General features: G+C 46.3%; 2 protein-coding genes across 6 annotated transcripts in view; one reads left to right on the forward strand and one right to left on the reverse strand.

Annotated features, from left to right (window-relative positions):
* klf8 (Kruppel like factor 8) overlaps positions 1 to 21,508 on the reverse strand; it is a 23,877-nt gene continuing 2,369 nt past the window's right edge. Inside the window, exons 2-8 of one of the 4 annotated variants that reach the window (XR_015102980.1) lie at positions 13,299 to 13,469; positions 6,422 to 6,682; positions 6,104 to 6,344; positions 4,181 to 4,292; positions 3,126 to 3,265; positions 2,462 to 2,763; positions 1 to 2,368 (exon numbers count right to left, since the gene is read on the reverse strand). Coding sequence is in view for 3 of the 4 variants with exons in the window: in XM_086130379.1 (XP_085986505.1) it covers positions 2,582 to 2,763; positions 3,126 to 3,265; positions 4,181 to 4,292; positions 6,104 to 6,344; positions 6,422 to 6,682; positions 13,299 to 13,469 (1,107 nt within the window). In the remaining variant the exon portion in view is untranslated. Of the gene's footprint in view, positions 2,764 to 3,047; positions 3,266 to 4,180; positions 4,293 to 6,103; positions 6,345 to 6,421; positions 6,683 to 13,298; positions 13,470 to 13,557; positions 13,641 to 21,508 lie in introns of those variants that run through there. The other 3 variants (XM_086130381.1, XM_086130379.1, XM_086130380.1) reach the window with 3 other exon arrangements.
* The window catches only part of rbm41 (RNA binding motif protein 41), a 22,758-nt gene continuing 12,477 nt past the window's right edge, over positions 11,228 to 21,508 (forward strand). Inside the window, exons 1-2 of one of the 2 annotated variants that reach the window (XM_086130378.1) lie at positions 11,228 to 11,262; positions 14,297 to 14,390. The gene's annotated coding sequence lies outside the window, so the exon portion shown is untranslated. The remainder of the gene's footprint in view (positions 11,263 to 14,296; positions 14,391 to 21,508) is intronic. The other variant, XM_086130377.1, reaches the window with a different exon arrangement.

Raw genomic sequence — 21,508 nt, forward strand, 5'->3', positions numbered from 1 at the left:
GTATTCTTCTTCTTATTTTTATCATTTGTAAGAAACTACAAGCAAAAAAGGTGTCAAAAGAAGAAAACCAACAAAGTAGAAGAAGAGGGAGGGAGGCGGTTCACATTATCTAGTCAGTGTTAAAAATAGAACTTCACCCGTTACGTTTACTTTTTGATTATATACATTTATGTACATGGATTTCTATTTTTTTAACTATTATTTTTTTGTTGTTGTCATTATCCGTAATGTTTACAAAAGAATGCATAAATTCTTCTACAAAGATGTGCTTTTTCAATGTTTCTGTGGTAGTCAGATCAAGCAAAAAAAATAAATAAAAATATGCCAACAAAAATCCCTCCGAACGAGAATTGTTTCGGATCGTTTTTTTGTTTTGTTTGTTTTCGTCAAAGTCGGTAAGAACGGTACTAGAAATGCATGTAATGTTTTGCTCACGTGTTTTGGAACTGACGTTAAAGTACCTTCAAGGGGGAAAAAATTGAATATTTTTTCATGTTAAGACAGAAGTCTGGAGTGTCTGAGGTGTTTTTTTTTTTTTTTTTTTTTTTTTGCTGAAGCTGCGTTCAACAAAAGTGGGAAATTTCACCATTTTTTTTTTTGATCGGAGATTGGAAATTTCCCAGTTTTTTTGAATGCAGCACAAGCTGTTTTTACTTTCCGAAAAAATGTCGCCACCTCCAAGAGCATCTCGGAGGACGTTTTATTCGGTCAGCGGAGGCTTGTGCTGCGTTTGAGAAAACCCAGACAGGAGAATTATTTATTTATTTATTTATTTATTTTAACGAGGAAATGTGCGAAAATTTCTTCAAAGGAAGCATGAGAAACATCCCGGCCCACTTGATTGTACTTTACTCAAAATCTCGCAATAAAGAGAATCTCTGACGATGTTTTATTCGATAATCGGTCAACTTCGGTTCTTAAGGCTCAACGGGCAGGAGGTCCGAATGCCCGAAAAAGACGCTCGTTAAATAGGAAAAAAACCCACAAACCAAAACGTGTTTGTCGCAAAACATAAACGCGCACGAACACACGGGGGGCAAAAAAACATGCATGAACCGTTTGGCAAAGCGCGAAAAAAAGCTCCCGAATTTCCCTGTGAGAGAATTTTCACTTCTCCGCCGACCACTAATTCACAGCGTTTAAAAGACGGCCAAAAATCGTCTAAAAAGATGAAAAAAGAGCCAATTCTGTCACAAGGGAGAGAGAAATAACACACAAATACTGTTTTTGTTTTTTTATGATAGTGTGCGCGGGAGGATATGCGAAAAGTAGGCGACGTGAAAATTGTTTGAAAAGTTCACAGTTTTCATAGTGTGCCAAATAGATAAAGGGGATTTTGGGGTGGCGGGGGGGGGGGGGGGTCCTGACATCTGCTTTCAGATGGCATAATTAAACGCCGCACCCGAGAGAAAAAAAAAAAAAAAGCTTGGCAGACTCAAATGCAGGAACTAAACTCACAGGGTTGAGAGTTGGGATTGTAATGGGAAATGGAATGACATCCATGAGAAATGCAGTTGTCCGGAAGTCTATTTTTGATCGTAAAAATTCAACGCCACGCCCCATGGATGAAAAACGCGTCGTGTCGCTTGTGCTGCAGTGAAACAGCTTGACAAATAAATGAACACGGTTAGGAAGTCGGATTACAAAAGCCGCTAGAAAGTGAAGAAATGTAATTCTCCGGACATCTAATTTGACCATCTAAAAGTAAATGCCGCGCCATGAGAATGCCACGAATGTCTTCCATAAGATGGAGTGCAGTGAAGCAGCCTGACACCAAATTTGCAAGTCCCACCGGATACGTTTCAGGAAAATCGATAAAATGTGCTCATCTGTGCTCGTCAACTTTTAAGATCGAAAAATTCAACACCACATCCCGAGGATGAAATCATTGTCTCTCCTGTGCTGCATCGAAACAGCTTGACAAATGCATTCGGAGGGTCAGACAGTCCTACAACAATAAAAACCATACACCTGGTTGTCCGGACGTCAAATTTTACCCCAAAAAATGAAATGCCGCAACCCACGCTGAAAAAAAATGTTTTACATCTCCTGCGCTGCCGTGAGACAGCTTGATAAATGCATTAAATAGGTTGGGCGGTCTTGTTATGAAAAAAAAAAAAAAAAAGAAATGGCGGAAAGACAAGTCGGCTTGTCCAGGCGTCTGCTTCGATCCTAAAAATTAAATGCCGCGCCCCAAGAAGGAAACGCCTCTTTCATCACCCGTGCTGCGGCGTGAAATGCATTTTCAAGGACTGCGCATTCCTACCACAAAAGAAAATCCAAGAGAAACATCCGGAAGTCTTTCAAATGAAACGCCGCATCCCAAGCGAGCAAGGAGCAGCCGATGAGGAGAAATCCCGATGTAACGCTTGAAGGGAGAAAAAAAATAAAATGTCTGGATACAAGGATGGACGGATGAGCGGGGAGAAAAATCGCCAACCTCCTCGAATGCCCGGTATACCTGCAGAAGATGAGCCGTTGAACTGTAGTAGCGCAGTTTGTTTTGTCGGCGGCCGGCGGGAGGGAACCCCCTTCCCCCTGCCCCCGAAAGGAAATGACGCCCAAATAGCCAAAAAAGAGTTCACATCATGACGTGGCGGCGGCGGTGCAGGGACAGGTGGTCGGAGCGCGAGAAGGAGCGGTCGCACTCGGTGCAGCGGAAGGGCTTGATGCCCGTGTGCTTGCGGAAGTGCCGAGTCAGCTCGTCGGAGCGGGCGAAACGCCAGGTGCAGCCCTCCCAGGTGCAATGGTACGGCTTCTCGCCTGCGCGGGGAGACGGAGAGGGCACAACGTTAGTGGACGCGCACTCGTACCAGGAAGTACACCACTTGAGTTTGCAATTTCTAGAAGGTTTAGAATGAGTGTCACGTCTCCGTTCATTTGTTCGCCGGCCCCAAGGCGTTTCACGTGATGTGTTAGCGTTAGGCTCTGAAATGGTTGAATGTTTTGGTGCCAATATTCATAATCTTGAATTCTGTTGTCGACTCGAGGGGGGGGTGGCCGTGAATTACGCCGTTGCAAAGATGCCAATGCTGCTATGCTCTCACGTCAGCTTCTGGGGCTAGCGGCCGACCGGCGAGCTCGGTGAAGAAAAGGACTTGGATTCAGAACTCGCGTTGGTTGACCTGTGTGTATCCGTCGGTGAGCTTTGAGGTGCGAGCTCTTGGTGTAGACTTTTTTGCAGCCTTCGTAGTCGCACATATGGATCCGCCGCCTCTTGACATCCGGGGAGTCGGGGTCTGCAGGCTCCAAGTCCAACACCGACCTGAGGGCCGGCGGAGGGCAACATAAGTGGACTGAAATAATGAATCGTGCACAAATGTTAAAATGAGAACTATAGTAGACAGTGAGTCCTAAACGCCACCGGGGGGCGCCAAATCGCCACTTAAGGCACAACCCAGTTTGGCCATGATGTTTTAGTTGGTTGGTTTGTTTGTATAAAAGGGCACATATTTATACATAATTTAGTTTTTATCAATTAAAAGATCAAGTTGTCTGTATAATGAAGTTTTTTTTGTTTGTCTTGTATCATTTTGTCATGATTTATCTTATGTTTCAAATCCGTTTTCTACATTGTCGGTTCTTATATTTTGGTTTTTATTTTATTTATTTATTTTTAGTCTTTCACTTTGTTTGGATTCACTTCGGGCAAGTTATTTTTGTCCGTATAGTTTTTTTTAATATACACACTGTAATTTTTAAAAATTATTTTGTGTTCTAAGGCTTTTTTTTTTTTTAATTTTACCGAATTAATTAGTATTTATAATCTTTTTATGTCTGTGTTCTTAGTCTTTCATTTATCATTCATTGAGTTTTCCCCCCCCCAGGACTTTATTTACTCTTCATTTTCATCAGTTAAATACGTAGTTGATTATTTGATCAAGTGTTATACCCTTTTATTTGTTGCTTGTTTTGTTCTTCTATGACCCCGATCAAGGAAGGTCAGTGTGAGGCAATTTGGAAAACAAGGTGTGGCGCGCGCACGCACACACACGTCAGATTACGGCTAAACTCCAAGGTCCACGCCCTCACTTTCTGTTAACGTTGCAAAGCCTCGCCCAAATAGGTGTGAAGACGACGCTCTGACTTACTAACGCACGCACGCACTCAAACAAATCCAAACCTTGGAAATGCATATTTACGTGTAATGCAAACGATAACAAATGCAGCGTGCGCTCACCCTGCGTCGAGGCTCTGGGCGCTGAGTGACGCCGATCCAGATTCGGTCCCGCTCTCGGCGTCGCTGTCGCTGTGATATTCCACCGGAGAGGTTGAACCGGGCTTAATGCGCACTGAGGAAGTCGAAAAAAAGTGCAAGATTAGAAATATTAAAATACAGACGGTGCCCTATTTTTACGTTTACCTCCAAGAGGTTTATGCTAGATGTATGCTAGCTTGGGGTTATGCTACATTGAGGCTTCATCTATGTTAGTCTGTTACATTTGCATTATACGATGATGTGCTACTTTGAAGTGACGTGGCGTGGCTGCGCCACTGAAAATATGTAATAAAACACCCGAAATAAACGTTACGTTGCATTAAGTAACGTTACATTTTGGCTACGCTATATGTCCGTTGGACTGCCTATAGATTGAGCTACCTTCATGTTACGCTACACTACGTCGTGCCCGTTACTCGACGTACGGGTACGCATTCCGTTTGGCTACATCGACGCGACGCTACCGTTTGCTTTATGCCGCGCTACCGAACTTGCGCGGTAGGGTAATTGATCATGCTAATTGGCCTTAGATTCGACGGCGAGTGCCAAAGGTTGTTTGTCTACCCGTGCCCTGCGATTGGCTGGCAACCGGTTCAGGGTGTGCCCCGCCCGCCGCCTTACGGTAGCTCGGCTCGGCTCCAGCACGCCTGCGACTCTCGTCAGAATAAGCGGTATTGTGAACACGATTCGGTTTTAGGCTATCTTGCGCCGCATTGCTTTTTTTCTGCGCCCTGTTACCTTACGCTGCACCAGCTCCATGACCTTCACGCTATATTACCTCAAGTTCCGTAACTTGGTCTTACATATGACCTGCTGTTCTAAATTGAAATATGAAGAGGTGAAGTGTACCGTCAACTGAAAATGGAAGGATTAATAGTTGAGTGAAAGCGTTACACCCTGCAGGATAAACAACGTCCACCCCTTGCACGGAGGCGGTGGAAGGATCGAGGGTGTGGCACGCTAAAAGCGTGCACGCACACACACGGAGCAAAAAAGAAGTGTTCTTGCTCCTTGGAGACAATGATTCGCTCACTCCCTCTCTGACATCGTGCCATTTAAAAAAAAAAAAAAAAAGACAGGCGCTCCCTCCTTGACCCTCACTTCCTGTCTGCCTCAGCACCTCCCACGCCGCCGCAAGATCTTCGACTAAAATGAATAAATATAACGCGTCGGGTATCTAATGGTGCACTCCCTCAGTACAAACAGTAAGCGAGCTGGCACGTGTTTGGCGAACATTCAGAGCTACGCTCGGTTAAATGAAGCGGTCGCTCATGGAAAGCTTTCATTTTTTTTTCAGGAATCGGTTACGCTTTGATGCTTTGCCTCCAGCCAAAACGACGCCTCTTCCATCCATCCATTGTTCGAGCCGCTTAACTTCATGAGGGTCGCGCGCGTGCCCGAGCCCATCCCAGCTGTCTTTGGGGAGTGGGCGGGGCACACCCTACTTGACATAACTTCATATTAGGCCACGCTACTTTTCGGCTACGTGATCGTAGCACTATCTTACCTCGCGCTACGTTACGATGATATCGTTAAGCTGTTATTTTGAGAAGTAATATGTGCATTTGTTCTGGGTTTTTTTTTTTTTACTTTTTTAGCTACCTTCAAGCGGTTACTTCTATCTTTGTCAAAGTTCTTGAGATGACATACGCATTAATGCAACGACTAGCTCAGATCAAACGTGGGGGGGAATGACCGATATGTGAAGTTATTTAAAGTTTATGAGCTGCTGCTAGACAAACGAGATGCTCTTTGTCTTTTTTTCTGGCAGATGGAGGGACGTTGCAGCGAATGCCGCGCTAAATTGTGAACTCAGAAGTCAAGATGCATTCAAAGAGAAGGCGCAACCGAAAGCGTGTCCAACCCAGCCCCGACGTTCCTTACCGGAGCCTTCCGACCGTCCGTCGCTGCCAATGAGCGGCACGGTGATGGCCGCGGTGGCGGCGGCGACGCCGTCCGCGGGCACGGCGGTGTAGACCACAGGTAAGGACTGCACCACCACGGGGATGGTCTGCAGCTGCCCCACCTTGCTGGGCATGCTGACCGACGGGATTGTGTGGATGACGTGCAAGATCTGCTGGCCGCCCGCGCCCTGCGTGGCCAAAATGGAGCCCGGCGATAGAACCTGGGCGGTGCACGTGCGTTAGCCGACAGTTCTAGCAGGCTAGCTTTGTTGACGCGTGTGTGGGAGGTGCGAGTCACCATGGATCCGATGGACTGTACGTTGGAGGTGACGGGCGTGGCCGTGAGTCCGGGCTGCGCGAGGCCGCTTCCTGGCGCGGGGTTGACGGGCACGTTGACGGCGGCGGCGGGGGGCAGCGAGGACGAACGAGGCTTGTGGAGAGACAGGTCCACCGGTTCCGTCTGGTCCTCGGCCGGGCACTGGCTCGGCGAGCACGGCTCGGCCTTGCAGCTCCACGCGTCGGGGTTGGTTTGGTGGGAACGCTCGTCACCGACGTCGGCCTGAGAAAAAAAAAAAAAAGAAGCTTTTTGATCGGGATATGGTGCATTTTATCCTAGAAAAAAACACTTTATTCTTGTAATGTTATCATGCTTTTATTTTATTTTATTTTTTTTTTGCTAATGGCACTTTTTGGGCAAAACTGTTTACTTTTTTTTCTTGGGCAGGAAAAAAAAACTATTACCATATCCCAACTATTTTTGGTATTTGTCATCAATATTTTGTATTAAAATACCATTTCATCCTTGTAAGATTGTGGAAAAAAAGGCCACTTTTTCTCATACTGTCGTATTATTATGTCGTTTCTACAGATTACGACTTTTTCCCAAAATATCAAAGTACTTTTCACATTCGAACTCTTTATTATTAGTAATAAATGAATGAGCGTTTTATCGAAATATTGGGCACATTTTCTTGAACAAAAGTAACTTCATTCTTGCAACGTTACCATTTTTTTCCAGAAAAGGATACACTGATCATTTTTCCCCTCAACGTATGTATTTATAGTTATAATAGTTTGTCTTATTCTCTTAAGATTAAACAATTTCGTATAATAGCATTTTCTTGCGTTTCTCGCTATTCCAATCTTCCGCTAAGATTCCGACTGCTTTCCCGGCACATGACGACATGTCGTCGCTTTTAACATCGGCGAGGAGCCGAATCCTAACCGAGACTTTCCCCGGCTGGCGAGGCCTGCGTTTCCCGCATGTCGCTCGCAGGGAAACAATGGCCCGCTGTGTGGGATGCAACCAGAAAGCAGGCTGAGGGGCGGGGGGCGGGGGGGGTGTAGACTAGAAAAAGGAGCAGCAGCAGAAGAAGAAGAAGCTGGCCCCACTCCAGTTCAGTTGAGTGTGGCTTGGCTCTGGGCGAGGGCCAGGGCGAGGCCTCAACTTGGCCCTTTTAGATCGGGTGACGCGGGACAACCGGAGGGCTGGGCACAAAAAAAAATAGTTCCCTCCTTTTCATAAGTTGAGGATGCCGATAGAAGAGGAAAGAGGTGTGGTGGTGAAAGAAAACGAAGGGGGAAGTGTGGGCGGGAAAAAAAAAAGGGCCTCGCGTTGCCATGGAAACTGGGGAGCTATCAGCCGCCTCCATGTTGTGGCACTCCTTTCCCTTCCCCGGCGACACCCTCGTCCGTTCTCGCTCACCTTTCTCACCCCCTCCCTCCGTGTCCCGCTCGGCTGCGCCAACCACACCCTTCCCCGCCCATGTAGGTTTTGCTTTGCTGCCATTTTGTGGCACGCGATTAAGAAAGTGGGTCAACCATGTCCCTCGCCTTGCAATCGCTCCGCGCCGGCCACAGATGAAAATGTGGAACTGATCAGTTTTTACACCGAGACCCTGCAAAGGCAGGATACCCTTTCACGCAGTGAACATTTGGGCTCTTGTCTCTTGAAGATCGCCCGCTTTTGTCTGATTGGCCAATACGCACAGTACAGAAAGACATGCTTTATTGGAGGCTTTTATAATTATTTTTGCATGCATGCATGCATGTAATTAGTACACACTTTAATTGATTAAAATGCTTTATTTATTTATTTGGTATTTGGTTTTTTTTAACAGCAAAATATTGATTCTATGAAGAGGAAATATTTAACATATTTAAATTATTTTATATGCACTTTAATTTTAAGCATGCGATCATTATTACTTACGATTATGATGACGACCATGCTTATTATCATTATTAATTACATGATTTACATAGTTTTTCTTTTCATATTTTTTCCAGTGTCTACATTTTTAAAAATGTAATTGTATTCGATTGTTTTAGCTTTCTTGTTCATTTTTTTTTTTTTTTCATTTTAGCATACCTATTTTCAGCAACACCTCACTGAATTGCATTCGCTTTTGCTTCCTTGTCATCTTTGCTGCTCAGGGCACCAACCAATAGGCCACGAGTTGAGAGAGGGAAAACATTGCGCGTCTGTTCATTTTCATCAACGTGTTGTGCAGCCGAGCGGCGTGGCCGTTACGCTCGGTTATCAGAAGGGAAAAACAGTGTGAGCAAAAACAACAGCCGGCTTGGATAGAAAACCACAAAAGATGCCAGCAGGCCGCCCCTCCCTGGCGTACGCCCACCCGCCGCCTGCCTCGCCCACCTGTTAGCGTAGCCCGCTAGCCACACCCTGACGTTACCTAATCCAGCATTAGCGCTGTTGACGCTGCTTAGTGACGGTTCAAAGTCAACGACTACGCCTCGGGAAGAACACTTTCGGGTCAAACCATGCAGCGAGGAAAGAAGGAATCGACATTTTTTTGGGGTCGCATTTTGACTATTTGCGGTGCAATTTTTGTGCAAAGTCCTACTCAATTTTTGCCTATTCACGTTTATCCACAGTGTAATAGATGTTTTTGCTGGGCAATTTTGGTGCAAATTGAATTTTTTGTGCCATTTATAACTAATTGCAAATTTTGTACAAGACTTTATCAAATTTGTGCCACCGAGATATAATTTAGGTTCGGAAGATGAATGAAGGATGAATGAGATAATTTCTTTTTTGTCAACAGTTCAACTGAGTGACGCCCAACGGCCTTTGTAGCATTGCTAAAAACAACAAATCAAATCATTTTTGGAACAGTTCTTATGTTTATGATACAAACTTGTGCGAGAACCGACTAAATCCGCGCAACAATTTTTGTTTTCCATTCTTTTTGTTTCTGTTCAACCTTGGCTGAGGTCTCCACTCAGGTGAGTGACAAGCCATGGTCGCAGACAAACATAGAAGATAAAAAAAAAAGGAGGATAAAACAAACAAACAAAATAAAAATGAATTCCACAAATCGGTGTAATTTTTATGCAAAATACAACAAAATTCTTGGTACCCATTTTATTCCAAATGATAGTGGAGGTCTGCGCTGCACTAAATGACCTCCATTAGTCACTACCACATTGCATCAACGTCCGACAAGTTTTGTCACATTTTTTACTAATTAAGGTGCAAATTCAGTGGCCAGGCCTGCTACATTCGTGCTACAAAAAGAAAAAAAAATGCTGTACCATCCACAGGATGCAAATCTATGGCATAAAGACATTTTGTAGCAATTTGTAGTAAAACCACACCATAATTAGTAAAAATGTGAGAAACGCTGTTAGATTTGTTGTTGCTCGTGTAAAAATCAGACGGCTTCGTTAAGATTAGTGAGTGACAAATGTTGATTTCCTCCTTATCTGTCACATGGTTTGTTCTGCTAAATGTGATGGACTGCAGTTTCAACTCTGAGACCCCGCAGGTGGCATGCCCGGGCTTGTTAGCGAGTGAGGCGGTTCAAAGCCAAGTCATCACTCCACACCATGTCATTTTGTAATCACAAGAAAGCGCACCCAAAAAAGTGGCCTGGATGAAAAAATAAAATTGGCAAGGGGGTGTTGTATTATCGATTGTGTCTGACAAAATTCAGAAATACAGTTCATGCTTTGTCATTTCATTTTTTTGCCATGGATATTATTATCTGGTAAAGTGAAACACGTATTTCTGCGTAGCAACCGGAAAAACAACAACACATTGATAAATGTTTTTGTTGCATTATGACGGTATTGTCTGATGAAAAGCTTGTATTGTCATGAGTTTTTGTTAACATTTAATTCTACTTTTAATCACAAAAAACTACAGTCCAAAACTGTTTGTGGTTTAAGCCACCCTCCAAAGGAACTCACAATATTTGGAGGTACAAATTTGAAATACCCCCCAAAAAAATCTTTTTTTGTTTGGATATATCAATGGATGGGGGGGATCACTGTAGCAAGAGTTCAGAAGCATTTTGCACCAAAAATGTGCCGCCATTCATACAAACATGGCCATCATCGCTGGGTTTGCAGTTTTTTTTCGTGGTAAAATCAATCGGGATGTCTTTCCCCTGCGCCTTCTCCTCCTCTGGAGATCTGAAGTCTCCCATTGGTCCCGAACGTACCATCTGTGAGTGATGACATCATCAGCCCGCACCAGCTTAGGCGTAGCCACATTTGCTGCCGCGCCTTTCCCATTACCCCCCCCCCCCCCCAAAAAAAATTGTGCATGTTGTGTCCTTTTGCTGATTTGTCTCACACACACACACATAAGCAAAAAAGCCTCCTGGCTCAAGTGCGAGGCTGCTAACCTCTCATGACACAAACACGTGTTTGTGTGTGTGTGTGTGTGTGTGTGTGTGTGTGTGTGTGTGTGTGTGTGTGTGTGCGTGTTGCCATCGTTGTGCATGACTACTCTTGTTTGCTGGAGGACAACAGACTTGTTTATGTGCACACGCACACACACACACACAGAAGGCCTTGTTTGTGCGAGTGTGTATGCCAGAGAGAGAGAGAGAGAGAGAGAGAGATTACGGAGCTATTCAATTTGCTATGCTGGTAGCTATTCTGTGTGCTTGTGTGTGCGTGTGTGTGTGTGTCGTTGGCTGAAGTGGAAAAAGGTGGCGGAGGGAGGTGGGGTGGGAACGGGGGAGGGTCTGGGAGTCTTTTTGGGCAACTCCTGCCGTAGCTGCCGCGGTTGCCACGGTGACACCGGGCGGAAGCGCAGTTCGACGGCTCCCTTCGACACATCCTAGGCAAGGACTTTTTAGAAGAAGAATGGTGGCGGAGGAGGAAGTAAGAGCCTGGTGGCATTGACGGTTAGGCCCGCAGAGTGAACTTTGAACCCGACGTTTGCTTTAACCGGACGGTCGCTTTGCGGGCCTTTGGACGCGAGGGTCATCATCTTTTGGGTTCATATGTAACTTGGGCCACGCTAACCCTGTCAGATGATGCATTCGCTGACTGACTGAGCCTTGACAGTATCATGTGATTGTGACTGGATGGAAATGAAAGGGGTCCGAGTGTAGAGCCTTGGGGAACTCTTCGGTTTAAAATCGCTACGCGCCGGGGTACAAAGGGGCGTTTGTCTTTGTGTAAAAGTGTCATTACATTTTCCACAAGATGAACTTTTCATCCAAGATAAATATCCGTCCATCCATTTTCTGAGGCCATTATGCTCATGAGGGTCGCGGGCGTGCTGGAGCCTATCCCAGCTGTCTTGGGGCAGCAGGCGGCGTACACCCTGAACTGGTTGCCAGCCGATCGCAGGGCACGCCTAGATGAACAACAACCATTTAGCCCACAATAACACTTAGACAATTTGAAGTGCTCAATTAACCGAGCGTGCATGTTTGTGGAATATGGGAGGAAACCAGAGTACCCCGAGAACCCTCACAGGCACGGGGAGAGCATGGCAAGCTCCACACAGGAAGGCCAGCGCCTGGATTCGAACCTGGTTCCTCTGTACTGTGAGGCGGAATTGCCACCACCTGGATAATTATACTTCACCAAAAGTCAACCTTATCAGACCGTGCTTGTATCACAGAATACCATTTACACTCCGTCACGCTTTGATTCTACCTCAGAAATTGGAAAATTGCCAAATTTGGCCCCTCATTCCGTATTGCTGCTGTTTAAACAGAGGAGCAATACCGGATGAGAAAGTGCCACACTGGCAGCGCGAAAGTGGTTGCAGGCGCCGTGCAGGGTTTGCTACGGTCCTAATACTACCTCTGAAGCCAGAAAATTGCTGCCTTGGCTCTGTCCCTTCATATCACGTCAGGTCCTTTTATATAGAACAAAAAGGCAGGAAAATGCCAGCTTGTAGAGGCCAACATGGGAAAAACTCGGCACTGGGATGATGATGCAAAGCAAACATCATCCGACTTCCTTGTGTACTTATCTCGCCATCAGAACATGGCTGGGCGTCTTCATCCCACATTCTCACATTCCGTCACAAGCGTCGGCACTTTTCATCTTGCGCACCACCATTTGGGGAATCTCTGGAAGAAGCGTCTCTCTAAATGCTATCCGTTTGACGCTAGCGGCTCGATGCGGCCCACTTGATTAATCGCTTGATTCTGCTACATTGATGCTAACTGCTAGGAGCGAACGGCTGAATGGCAACTGCTACGTCCTATTCAATAGATTATATACAGTTGCATTTATCTGCTGGATGCTAACTATTAGATGCTAACTGTTCAAGGCGCTCACGGTTGTCCTAGCCACTTGATTCCATCTGATTGAGGCTAACCGCGGGACATTAACTGCTAGATGCCGACCACTCGAAGTCACCTGCTCTATCCTATCCGCTCGCCTTGAGTTTAACGGCCGTGCTGTTGATGCTAACCGCTAGATGCTACTTCCTAGTCGCCTGATGTTAACCACTCACCGGTGGATTCTAGCCAACACAGGCGAACCAGTACATACTCACTACTGGCTGTGAAACTTGGAGATGCTAGCTACAGGATGCTAACCAATAAATGCTCCCATCCACGAGATTCAATCCACTCGATTCCCTCCGCTTCATGCTAACTGCTAGCTATTCTAACTGATAGGTGCCAACCCATTTGAACTGAATTTTTTTTTTTTTTGTGCAACTACAGCTGAAACTAAGTGCTGTACATCAATAAAAATCTCATGTAAGACAAATAACTACCAAACAGCTACAACAATGAAATAAAAACAGTAAACACTAAAACTGCCGCACACTAGCCACATTCTATCCGCTTGATGCTTAGGGCTAGATGCTAATTGCTCAACGCCAACCACTCGATACTAACGGCTAGATGGACCACCTGACCACACCCACGCCTCTTCCTCCTCCTCACCGTGCACTCCATCTCCTCTGGCTCAGCTTTGATCTGGACTGAGGGCATGTCTGGCGCCTCCTCTTCCTCTTCCTCCTCTTCTTCCTCCTTGGCCGGCGAGGGCGGCGTGGCCTCCTGCGTCAGGGCGGTGACCGACGGCTTCTTCTTCTTCTTTTGGGCACCGCTCCTCCTCTGACAGAAGAAGAAGAAGATGGTGTCATGGTCAAAGGGGGAAGGTAGAAAAGTTGAGGACAGGGTAGGAAATGAACATTTAACTCACTTTGATAAAGGCAGAGAAAGTATATTAAAAAAAAGAGAGAGAGAGGGGAGGGAAAAAAAGGAGGCCTAATGTCGAGGCTTCCAACTGAGGGAATGAGGAGCCGGCGAGGAATAACAAGCCAAAGAATGAGAGCAAGGGTGGGAGGGGGGGAGCAGGGAGGAGTCGCCCCTCCCTCCCTTTCAGCCAGGCAGGCGGACACACCCTTTTCTGGAAGCGCGCACACACATACACACACACTCACAATGAGGTGTGGCGAGGCCTTTTCGGTCCACACGCATTTACACGAGTCTCAACTTCTGATAAACAAACCATTTCCTCAAAGAACTTCCTCTAATGTTCACAACAACACACTTGACCATTCAGAAGTCGTGCAACATCAAGTTCCACCGCCCAAAACAAAAAAGAGGAAAAAAAAGTCACTGATGACAGTAGCGAAGTAGGCCTAAGTGTTCATCAAGGGGAGTTGGCTTTTAAAGAAAGGTAAAAGCCTCTCCGTGCCCCCTCACCCGGAAACAAGTTGTCAGAGGACTCGAAGTAGAGCACAATTCACAAGACGAGGAGCAATACTGAGTTCAAAGTCACTACGTAACGCAGTAGGCCAAAGTGTTCATCAAAAATAACAGCGGTTTGATTCCCAAAAATTATGCAAAAACTTCACATGAAGCACAGTTTGGACGTTAACACGCAAAAATGACTTCTCGACATGTCTGGTCAACCTTCCGTTTCTTCTGCTATTCAGGGAGGGAACGCCTTATCGGATTGGCGCTCTGGGTAAAGCACGCACTCTCGAGGCCAACAACGAGGCACTCTGCAGCAGCCACGTCAACACAAAGGTTAGTCCACACGCTGGCTGTAAAGTTGGATTTTTTGGGGGGCGGGGGGGCTGGGGTGGGAGTACGAGGCTGATTTGGACTTGGCTGCACTAATTAAGTCAATTACCTGACAAAGTTCTTGCAGGGTATTGCTGAGGAAGTTACAAAGGGTTACACGTCATCCTCATCCTCTTTGAGGCCTAACAAAAGCAGTTGAAAGAACACAACGCGCCTCAACGTTGTATACACAGAAACTGTAAAATAAAAGGCTCATAAAGTGCGTTGGCCCTCTATAAAGGCACATTAAATACTAACTAGAGCCACACAGCCCTGGGACTCAAACACGTCGTTGTCTCTTAAATTATTGACGTGCTGAAATGTGAGCTGTGTTGTAATGGAGAGCTGCGGCTCATCTCAATGCGGGAGAAAAAGCTTTGCGTCGTAAAGTCAAACTTCGCTAACTGGCGAAAATGCAAACCCTTCGAAAGTTAGCGGCACACATTTGGTTCGTAGATGCGGCTCAGATTTAGCAAATATTCAACACAACCTGGAGTTTGAGGGAGTTTGTTTTTGACAGACTCTTTGAAATGGACAAAATGACGCAGCAGTGGCCATTTTCAACCCAAAATGGTAGACCGGCTGTCTCTTTTCAGGCATGGGTTTTTGAGACTTTTTTTTTTTTTTTGTGGGTCCTCTTCTCGTGATAGACCTGCCACCAGATTTTACGTTTTGGGGGGCTGAATATGTCAGAAGGATTCCAGTGCGCCACCGATCTGGAAATGGCAGCCTCTCTTGTGTTTTCAGGCATGCTTCATGACACCTTTTTGTGGGTCTTCTCGTGATAGACTACCAAATTTCATGGTGCAAAGTGAAACCAGCTTCAGGGGCTCAATTAAATGCCCCAAATGGTCCAAACGTGCACCTTTGTACGTGGCCGAGGGCTGAGAGCGATAGGCTGAAATTCACATCACGATCCTCGGACAGTAATGCTGAGTGTCAAAGTGTCAAACTTGCAGTCGTTCCTGTGAAAGGGACATAAAAAAAAACAACATACAGTCCCTTAGAAAAATCTATATTGATTGAAAAAAATTTGCTGTTCGTAGCTCCAGTTGCCAGATTTCTGTGAAAAGTGATCCGGTGCGCCTGAGCACTTTTTCTGGTCTTTCCCGACCATCTCGATCCCAAAATGCTCCATGTTTCAGACCTGCCTACGACGTGGGAAAAACAAAATGGCAAACGTCCTGTGTATTTTGAAGAACGGCTTTTGGTGGGTCCAAGCATGATTGGCATGCCTACAAGTTGTCATGGAACGCCCCTAACCCCCTCCCCCCCAAAAAATCGTTCAGGGCTTCTGCGAGCTCGCCATTTGAAGAGTGTTTGTCATGTGACTTGGCTCTGGTGGATTCCACACCGAGGCGTGTCCTCGACCAATCGGCTACGGGGTGTGACTGGCTGCGTCACCCCACCCAAAGACATGCACACAAACACGCACGCAAACACACGTACACGCCCACACACACACACACACTCGTGTCCCTCCAGTTCCATTGTGAGGGGGACAGAGCCCCCTCTGTGCTTCTAAACAAAGGTAAAGGCCTCTCCGTGCCACACCTACTCCCCCCCCCAACTGACAAACATCCTCGCACTTCAAACAGTTTTCTTTCCATGACCCTGAAACATAATTAGTAATTGCATAGTAATCACGTAGTAATAAATATGCAAGACTTGATTGTTTTGTTGTCTAAAATGTTTATTAAAAAATATATATATTTCCAAAAATATATATATCCATTCCGATTTTTATTGGTTGGAGTCACACCGGCGGGCAAAAAGAACATTTTGAATTGAATTGCATTTCAGATGCGAGCACTTTGATTCACTCGACAAGCTGCTAACTGCCACGGTAGTTGCTGCTGTTTTGGTTAGCATTCCACTGTTGACACTTCAAACCAGTTTTTGCGTCAGTGTGGCAAACAGCTCTAAAAAAAAGTAAACGTTTCAAATGGATCATCCCTGAAGCATCACAAAGCTCGTAAAGAAGCAAGATTCCGAACACAGCCGCGAGTCCAAGGCCCAGGTCGTGAAACCAAAGAGGAAAACACAACAGGGGGTCAGCTTGGGAAACTGTCGGGATGGCGAAAACTGCGCCCCGCACTGTGACAAAACAAGCACTGCTGTTATGCCGCCAGCTAAAACAAAAAAAACGTCCTCCGGTTCGCTCGTCCAAAGACTGACGTGCGAAGATCGCGGCACGCGTGATCAACTGCGCTTTTGACGCATGCAAACGAAAAACGCACATTTCGAAAGGAGAATAGCAGAACTTTTGAAAAGGGAGCCATTTTTGTTGTTGTTGTGACAACCCAGACACACAAAATGCGAAACAACAACACTAGCAACGTGTTTACATGAGAATCGTCTTTGCTCGGGTGGGATCGTCTTGCCAAAAACTCGCATAAAACAACAGCGTGTTCCAAAAACGTCTTTTGTCCTTGTCAGGAGTTAACCAAGGCAGCCTGAGAGGCCGCAACCACAGGAAGGATTAGCCAATAATTCCTCAAGGTTTGTTTTGACCTAATCTGGAGCACCCCCGTTGGGCGGAGAATTTAGTGGAATGGGATAAAAAAAAAAAAAGGGGGGGGGGGAATAAAACATCCAACACGCTAATATTAAGAAGTCATCTGGACTCCAACCGCGCTCACTCAGAAAAGGCAGGAATGGGAACCTTCTACAAATCCCACTTCGACGAGGCAGTTGGGGTGGAGGCCATGGCGGGGTGGGATTAGGGGGGTGTTCGTGGTTTGGGGGGGAGGGGGGGTTCAGTTAGCATGTAAGACCTTATGAGGACCACTGGACTGCGAGAGGAGGGGTCTCGCACTGTGAGTGCAGAGTTCCAGGAACTAGAAAAAAAAAAAAAGGGCGGGGTGGGCGCGACCCTGTCAGCTTGTGATCTCCGCACAGGAAGTCAGGGTGGGAGGCGGGGGGGTTTGTGGGGTTGGGGGTTGGTTAGCCAAGGAGACGACCGAGAAACGAAAAGACGAGAAGCAAAAACAAAGAATGAGGAGCCACTGAGTAAATAAAACCATTCGAGGCGGGGGGGGGGGGGGGCGGTTAGCAGCACACTGTCCTGCTGTTTGTAAACACTTGGAGTCACTGTCTCTTCAAAACCAAAGACCAACTCCCAAACCTTGGGGTGCTGTTCGACTTGATCTGGCTTTCGGCAATCCTATCGAATCAATATCCTTTTCCCATCTGAAAAACATCTCGAGACTGAAAGGTCGCCTGCTACGCGCAGACCAGAAGAAGCTTATTCAAGCTTTTATCTCCAGTAGACTCGATGATTCAAATGGCCTTCTCTGTGGACTTGCTCAAGAGGGCATCAAACATGTGCAGCTCATTCAGCACGCCGCAGCTCAAGTTCTGACCAGAACAAAGAGATCAGAGCATATGACTTGACTCAAGTGCCAACTCAACTTGATTTCCAGAGCAGGCTTTACACTGGCTCCCAATCAGATGCGGAATACGTTTTGAAATTCTGCTGCTGCTCTAAAAATCACAGAGAAATGCTAAATGAATGGAAACCCAGTCGGCCTCTGAGGTCTGCGCGGTGATGGAGCCCAGGTTTCGAAGTAAACATGGTGGAGCGGCATCAAGCTGTTAATCAAGAAGTAGTGCTTTGCTGCCATATGTTGACATACATAGGCAAGTCTAAACTTTTTTTTAAAAGCATTTTTCACTATTTGTGGCAAGAATCAGTCCCAAGTGACTGTTCCTTACCCCTCTGAAAACTACCGTTAAAAAAAACAAAGTCATAATAATAATAAATAATAACAATAATAAAAAACAACCTGCGATTTTAATCTCGGCCAATCCAAACTGAAAATATTTCTTTCATGCCTCACTGATAGAACTGTAGTATACACAAAAAAAAAAAATCGGTATTATTTTTGTTGCTTCCCTTTTTTTTTGTCCCAGCATCACATTTTAAGAGCAAGTGAAGTATTTCTGGAGAGGGCTTCAAACGCGGCTCCGTCGCCGGCACGTTTTTAACAGGCTATTTTTATCTGCTAAAAGGCCAGCCGAGCGTGAACCGCGTTCACGCGTTAACGCCCGGCCGGCTACCAGCTCGGGAGGAGACTCAAGAGTCGCGTCCGTCCGTCCGTCCGCCAAACTGGATTGCAGCGCTTGAAAAATGTCAAACAGCAAAACAGTACAAAGTTGTATGGCACCCACAAACTTGTTAATAATTTCAAATGGTAACCCCAGCCCACTCCAAAATTTCCTCCCCCCACTATATTTAGTTCTTGAACACCCCCCACCCCCACCTTGCACCTTTTTGAAGCCATCTTTTTTAATGGGTCTTTATAGAACAGTGAACCCACATTTATTGAGTCTTGACGTTAGGTTTTTTTTTTTGGACGGGGGGGGGGGGTGTGAGCTATTGATTGGGTGAATAATTTGTTTCGATACCAGCAAAAATGTGAGGTCTGTGTGTGCTTCAGACCCCCACTAGTTCAGAGCACCAGCAAAGTTGGCATCGTCAGGCCACCATCAATTAACGTAAGTTTACTTGCCGTGGAAGGACAATGTCAGTTGGTGGCGCTAATGAACCACTAAGCACCGTTAACACTCCAGAAGAAGAACAGGGAAAAGCCGATCTGTTATTTGTTTATACATTTTCTCCACTGCAAATGAAAGGTTGTCAATTACTCTTTCACCATCACCCAAAAACTCAATTGGAGTTGGATCCGTTCAACATTACGACTGGGGAGTTGTAGGCTAATGTTAGCCTTAACTGACACTGTGATTAGTAGATTAGCATATTAGCATAGCTCCACCTAAGCATTATTATATGCTTCCCCCACTTTTGCAGCATGAGAGAGAGGGAGAGAGAGGGCGGGACAGCCGAGTCTAACTGGGTCAGCGCTCTGCTCACTCGCTGTCACTACAACCCCCCGCCCCCCCCCCCCCACACACACACACAGGTCCTCACCGTGTGCGTGTGTGTGTGTGTGTGTGTGTGTGTGTGTGTTTCGGATGGGGGGGGGTGGGGGATTGCCCCCTGCAGGATCTACACATATGCGCTCATAACACGACTGCCCGCTCCCACGAGCTGCTCGGAGGCGGAGCAAACCCCCAAGGCACCCCAGAAAAAAAAAAAAGTACAGGAACACACACACATCACATCACATCACATTGCAAGAGATTTTTGTTGGGGATTTTTTTGCACAATGGGCATGAATAAAGAGGGTAAAAATAAAGTGACCACACGCTCCAGGTTCACGTCAAGTTCACTCCGAAAAAAAAGTGCTTCTGACACACTGGATTGCATGGAGTTATGAAAAAGATCCAAGTGGAGACTGAGAGAAAAGGTATGGAGAAATTGTACAGAGACCAATTTAACCCAAAAGGAGACTGCGGGCAAAGGCACAGAGATCAATTTTACTTTACCCAAAAGGAGACTGAGGGCAGGGTCATGCTAACAATAGCTAATTCCTGATCAGTCATGCTAACATTAGCTGATCCACCTTGCTGCCCTCAGTCTCCTCTTGGATAAAATGTGTCTCATTCTGACCGAAGCATTCACTGCACCGTGGTTTTTGCAGTTTTACGGTGAAAAACGACCATCCTGGACCAGGACGAGTCGAAAGACGCTATTGCACGCAGACACAAACACGCAAACGCACGCAGGGAGTGCACATAAGAGTGAAATGAAACACCGGGTGTGTCCTCCATCTGGCGAGCAGTGAGGCAAGCGAGAGAAGCCGCCTGCATGTTATCACACCACACCCTGCTGACGCAAAGCCGGCCGCCACTTCCTCACACACCCTCTTATCCGCACGCACACACATGCGCACCCACACGCACGTGTACGTAGGCAGAAAGTAGAGAAATCATCCATCGAGCGCAAACAAACACACTCGAGCAGCTTCTGAGCTTCTGCAGTCAGAAGGTTCCTCAAACGTTGCGTTCAAGGACACGGCGCGGATGCCGCTGTCAGCGAGAGGCAATAAAGGCAAAGAGAAACTGAAAGCAGCACACAGTTGAGAACAGTCATCAAAAAGTGGGAAACTATGAAAAAAAACCACACCACGAGACACATTTTCTCCATTTTGATTGTGGAGTGCCATCCTGCACCAACATGCTAAGCTAACATTAGCCTGTTTGTGTGTGTGTGTTTTTTTTTTGTTGTTTTTTTTGGTCAATTCACTTATCAGCACGTGGCAAGTGGTATGGAGATTAATTTGATCTGGGAGGGCACTGTGGGGAGAGTGCAGCCGAGCGGAGACTGTGGAGTACCATAGTACAGCGTGCATAGCATTATGCTAAGCTAATTTCAGCATTTTTGTGTTTACCTTTGTTTCGTTTAGATTTGGACAGCATTTACTTGGTGTTGTGGGTGTTGGTATGGAGATTTTTTTTGGGGGGGGGCGGGGGAGGGTACCCAGGAGGAGACTAAGCGCATATAAAGTTGTCTGTGTATGTCTATAAATAGAGGTCAAGCGAGGTTGACCAGCAAATGAAGAGAAGAACTTCCTCTTCGCGGCTTGAGGAAATGAGGCAACTTCTCACTCTCTAAATTTATTGGCTCAATAAACATCTTTGCCAACACGACATGGTGCAAGTTATCACATTCAGGAGGAAATAAAGTAACCAGCATCGAGCAGATATCTCCCTCGGATCCCTCGCGACGGTTGATACTCGACGTGGTTGTCTTATGTCGTGATCCAGGTGCATTCGTGCCGCGAGAGCTCGAAAGGTGTGCCGCGGGGGAGTGTCATCAAATTTCATTTAATTGGTCGGAAGATGATTCATGTATCTTTGTAATACATCTTCATTTTTAGAGCGCTTTCACATGTCCACCTATCGATGCCGGCAACTTACAGTGCGATAATCCTATCGATATCCACTCCCACTAGCAGCAGTAGAGTACATTGTAGCAGCGCATTAATTTTCGTCGGCCACCGCTGCCGCGCGCCACGCCGACTACCTGCCGCTCGTTAATTCTCGCTGACAACATCTCGACTCGGCAACCCGGGCGCGCCGCCACCCACCGGCGGTGACCCTCGGGCTGGCCCTGAAGCGCGCGGCCCATTCCTCACACCATGTCGTCTTACCTTGCGCTCATTTATCTTGATGCA

Source organism: Hippocampus guttulatus, chromosome 15 (genome assembly GCF_054856545.1).
Source record: "Hippocampus guttulatus isolate MCC_2025c chromosome 15, RoL_Hgut_1.0, whole genome shotgun sequence".
NCBI lineage: Eukaryota > Metazoa > Chordata > Actinopteri > Syngnathiformes > Syngnathidae > Hippocampus > Hippocampus guttulatus.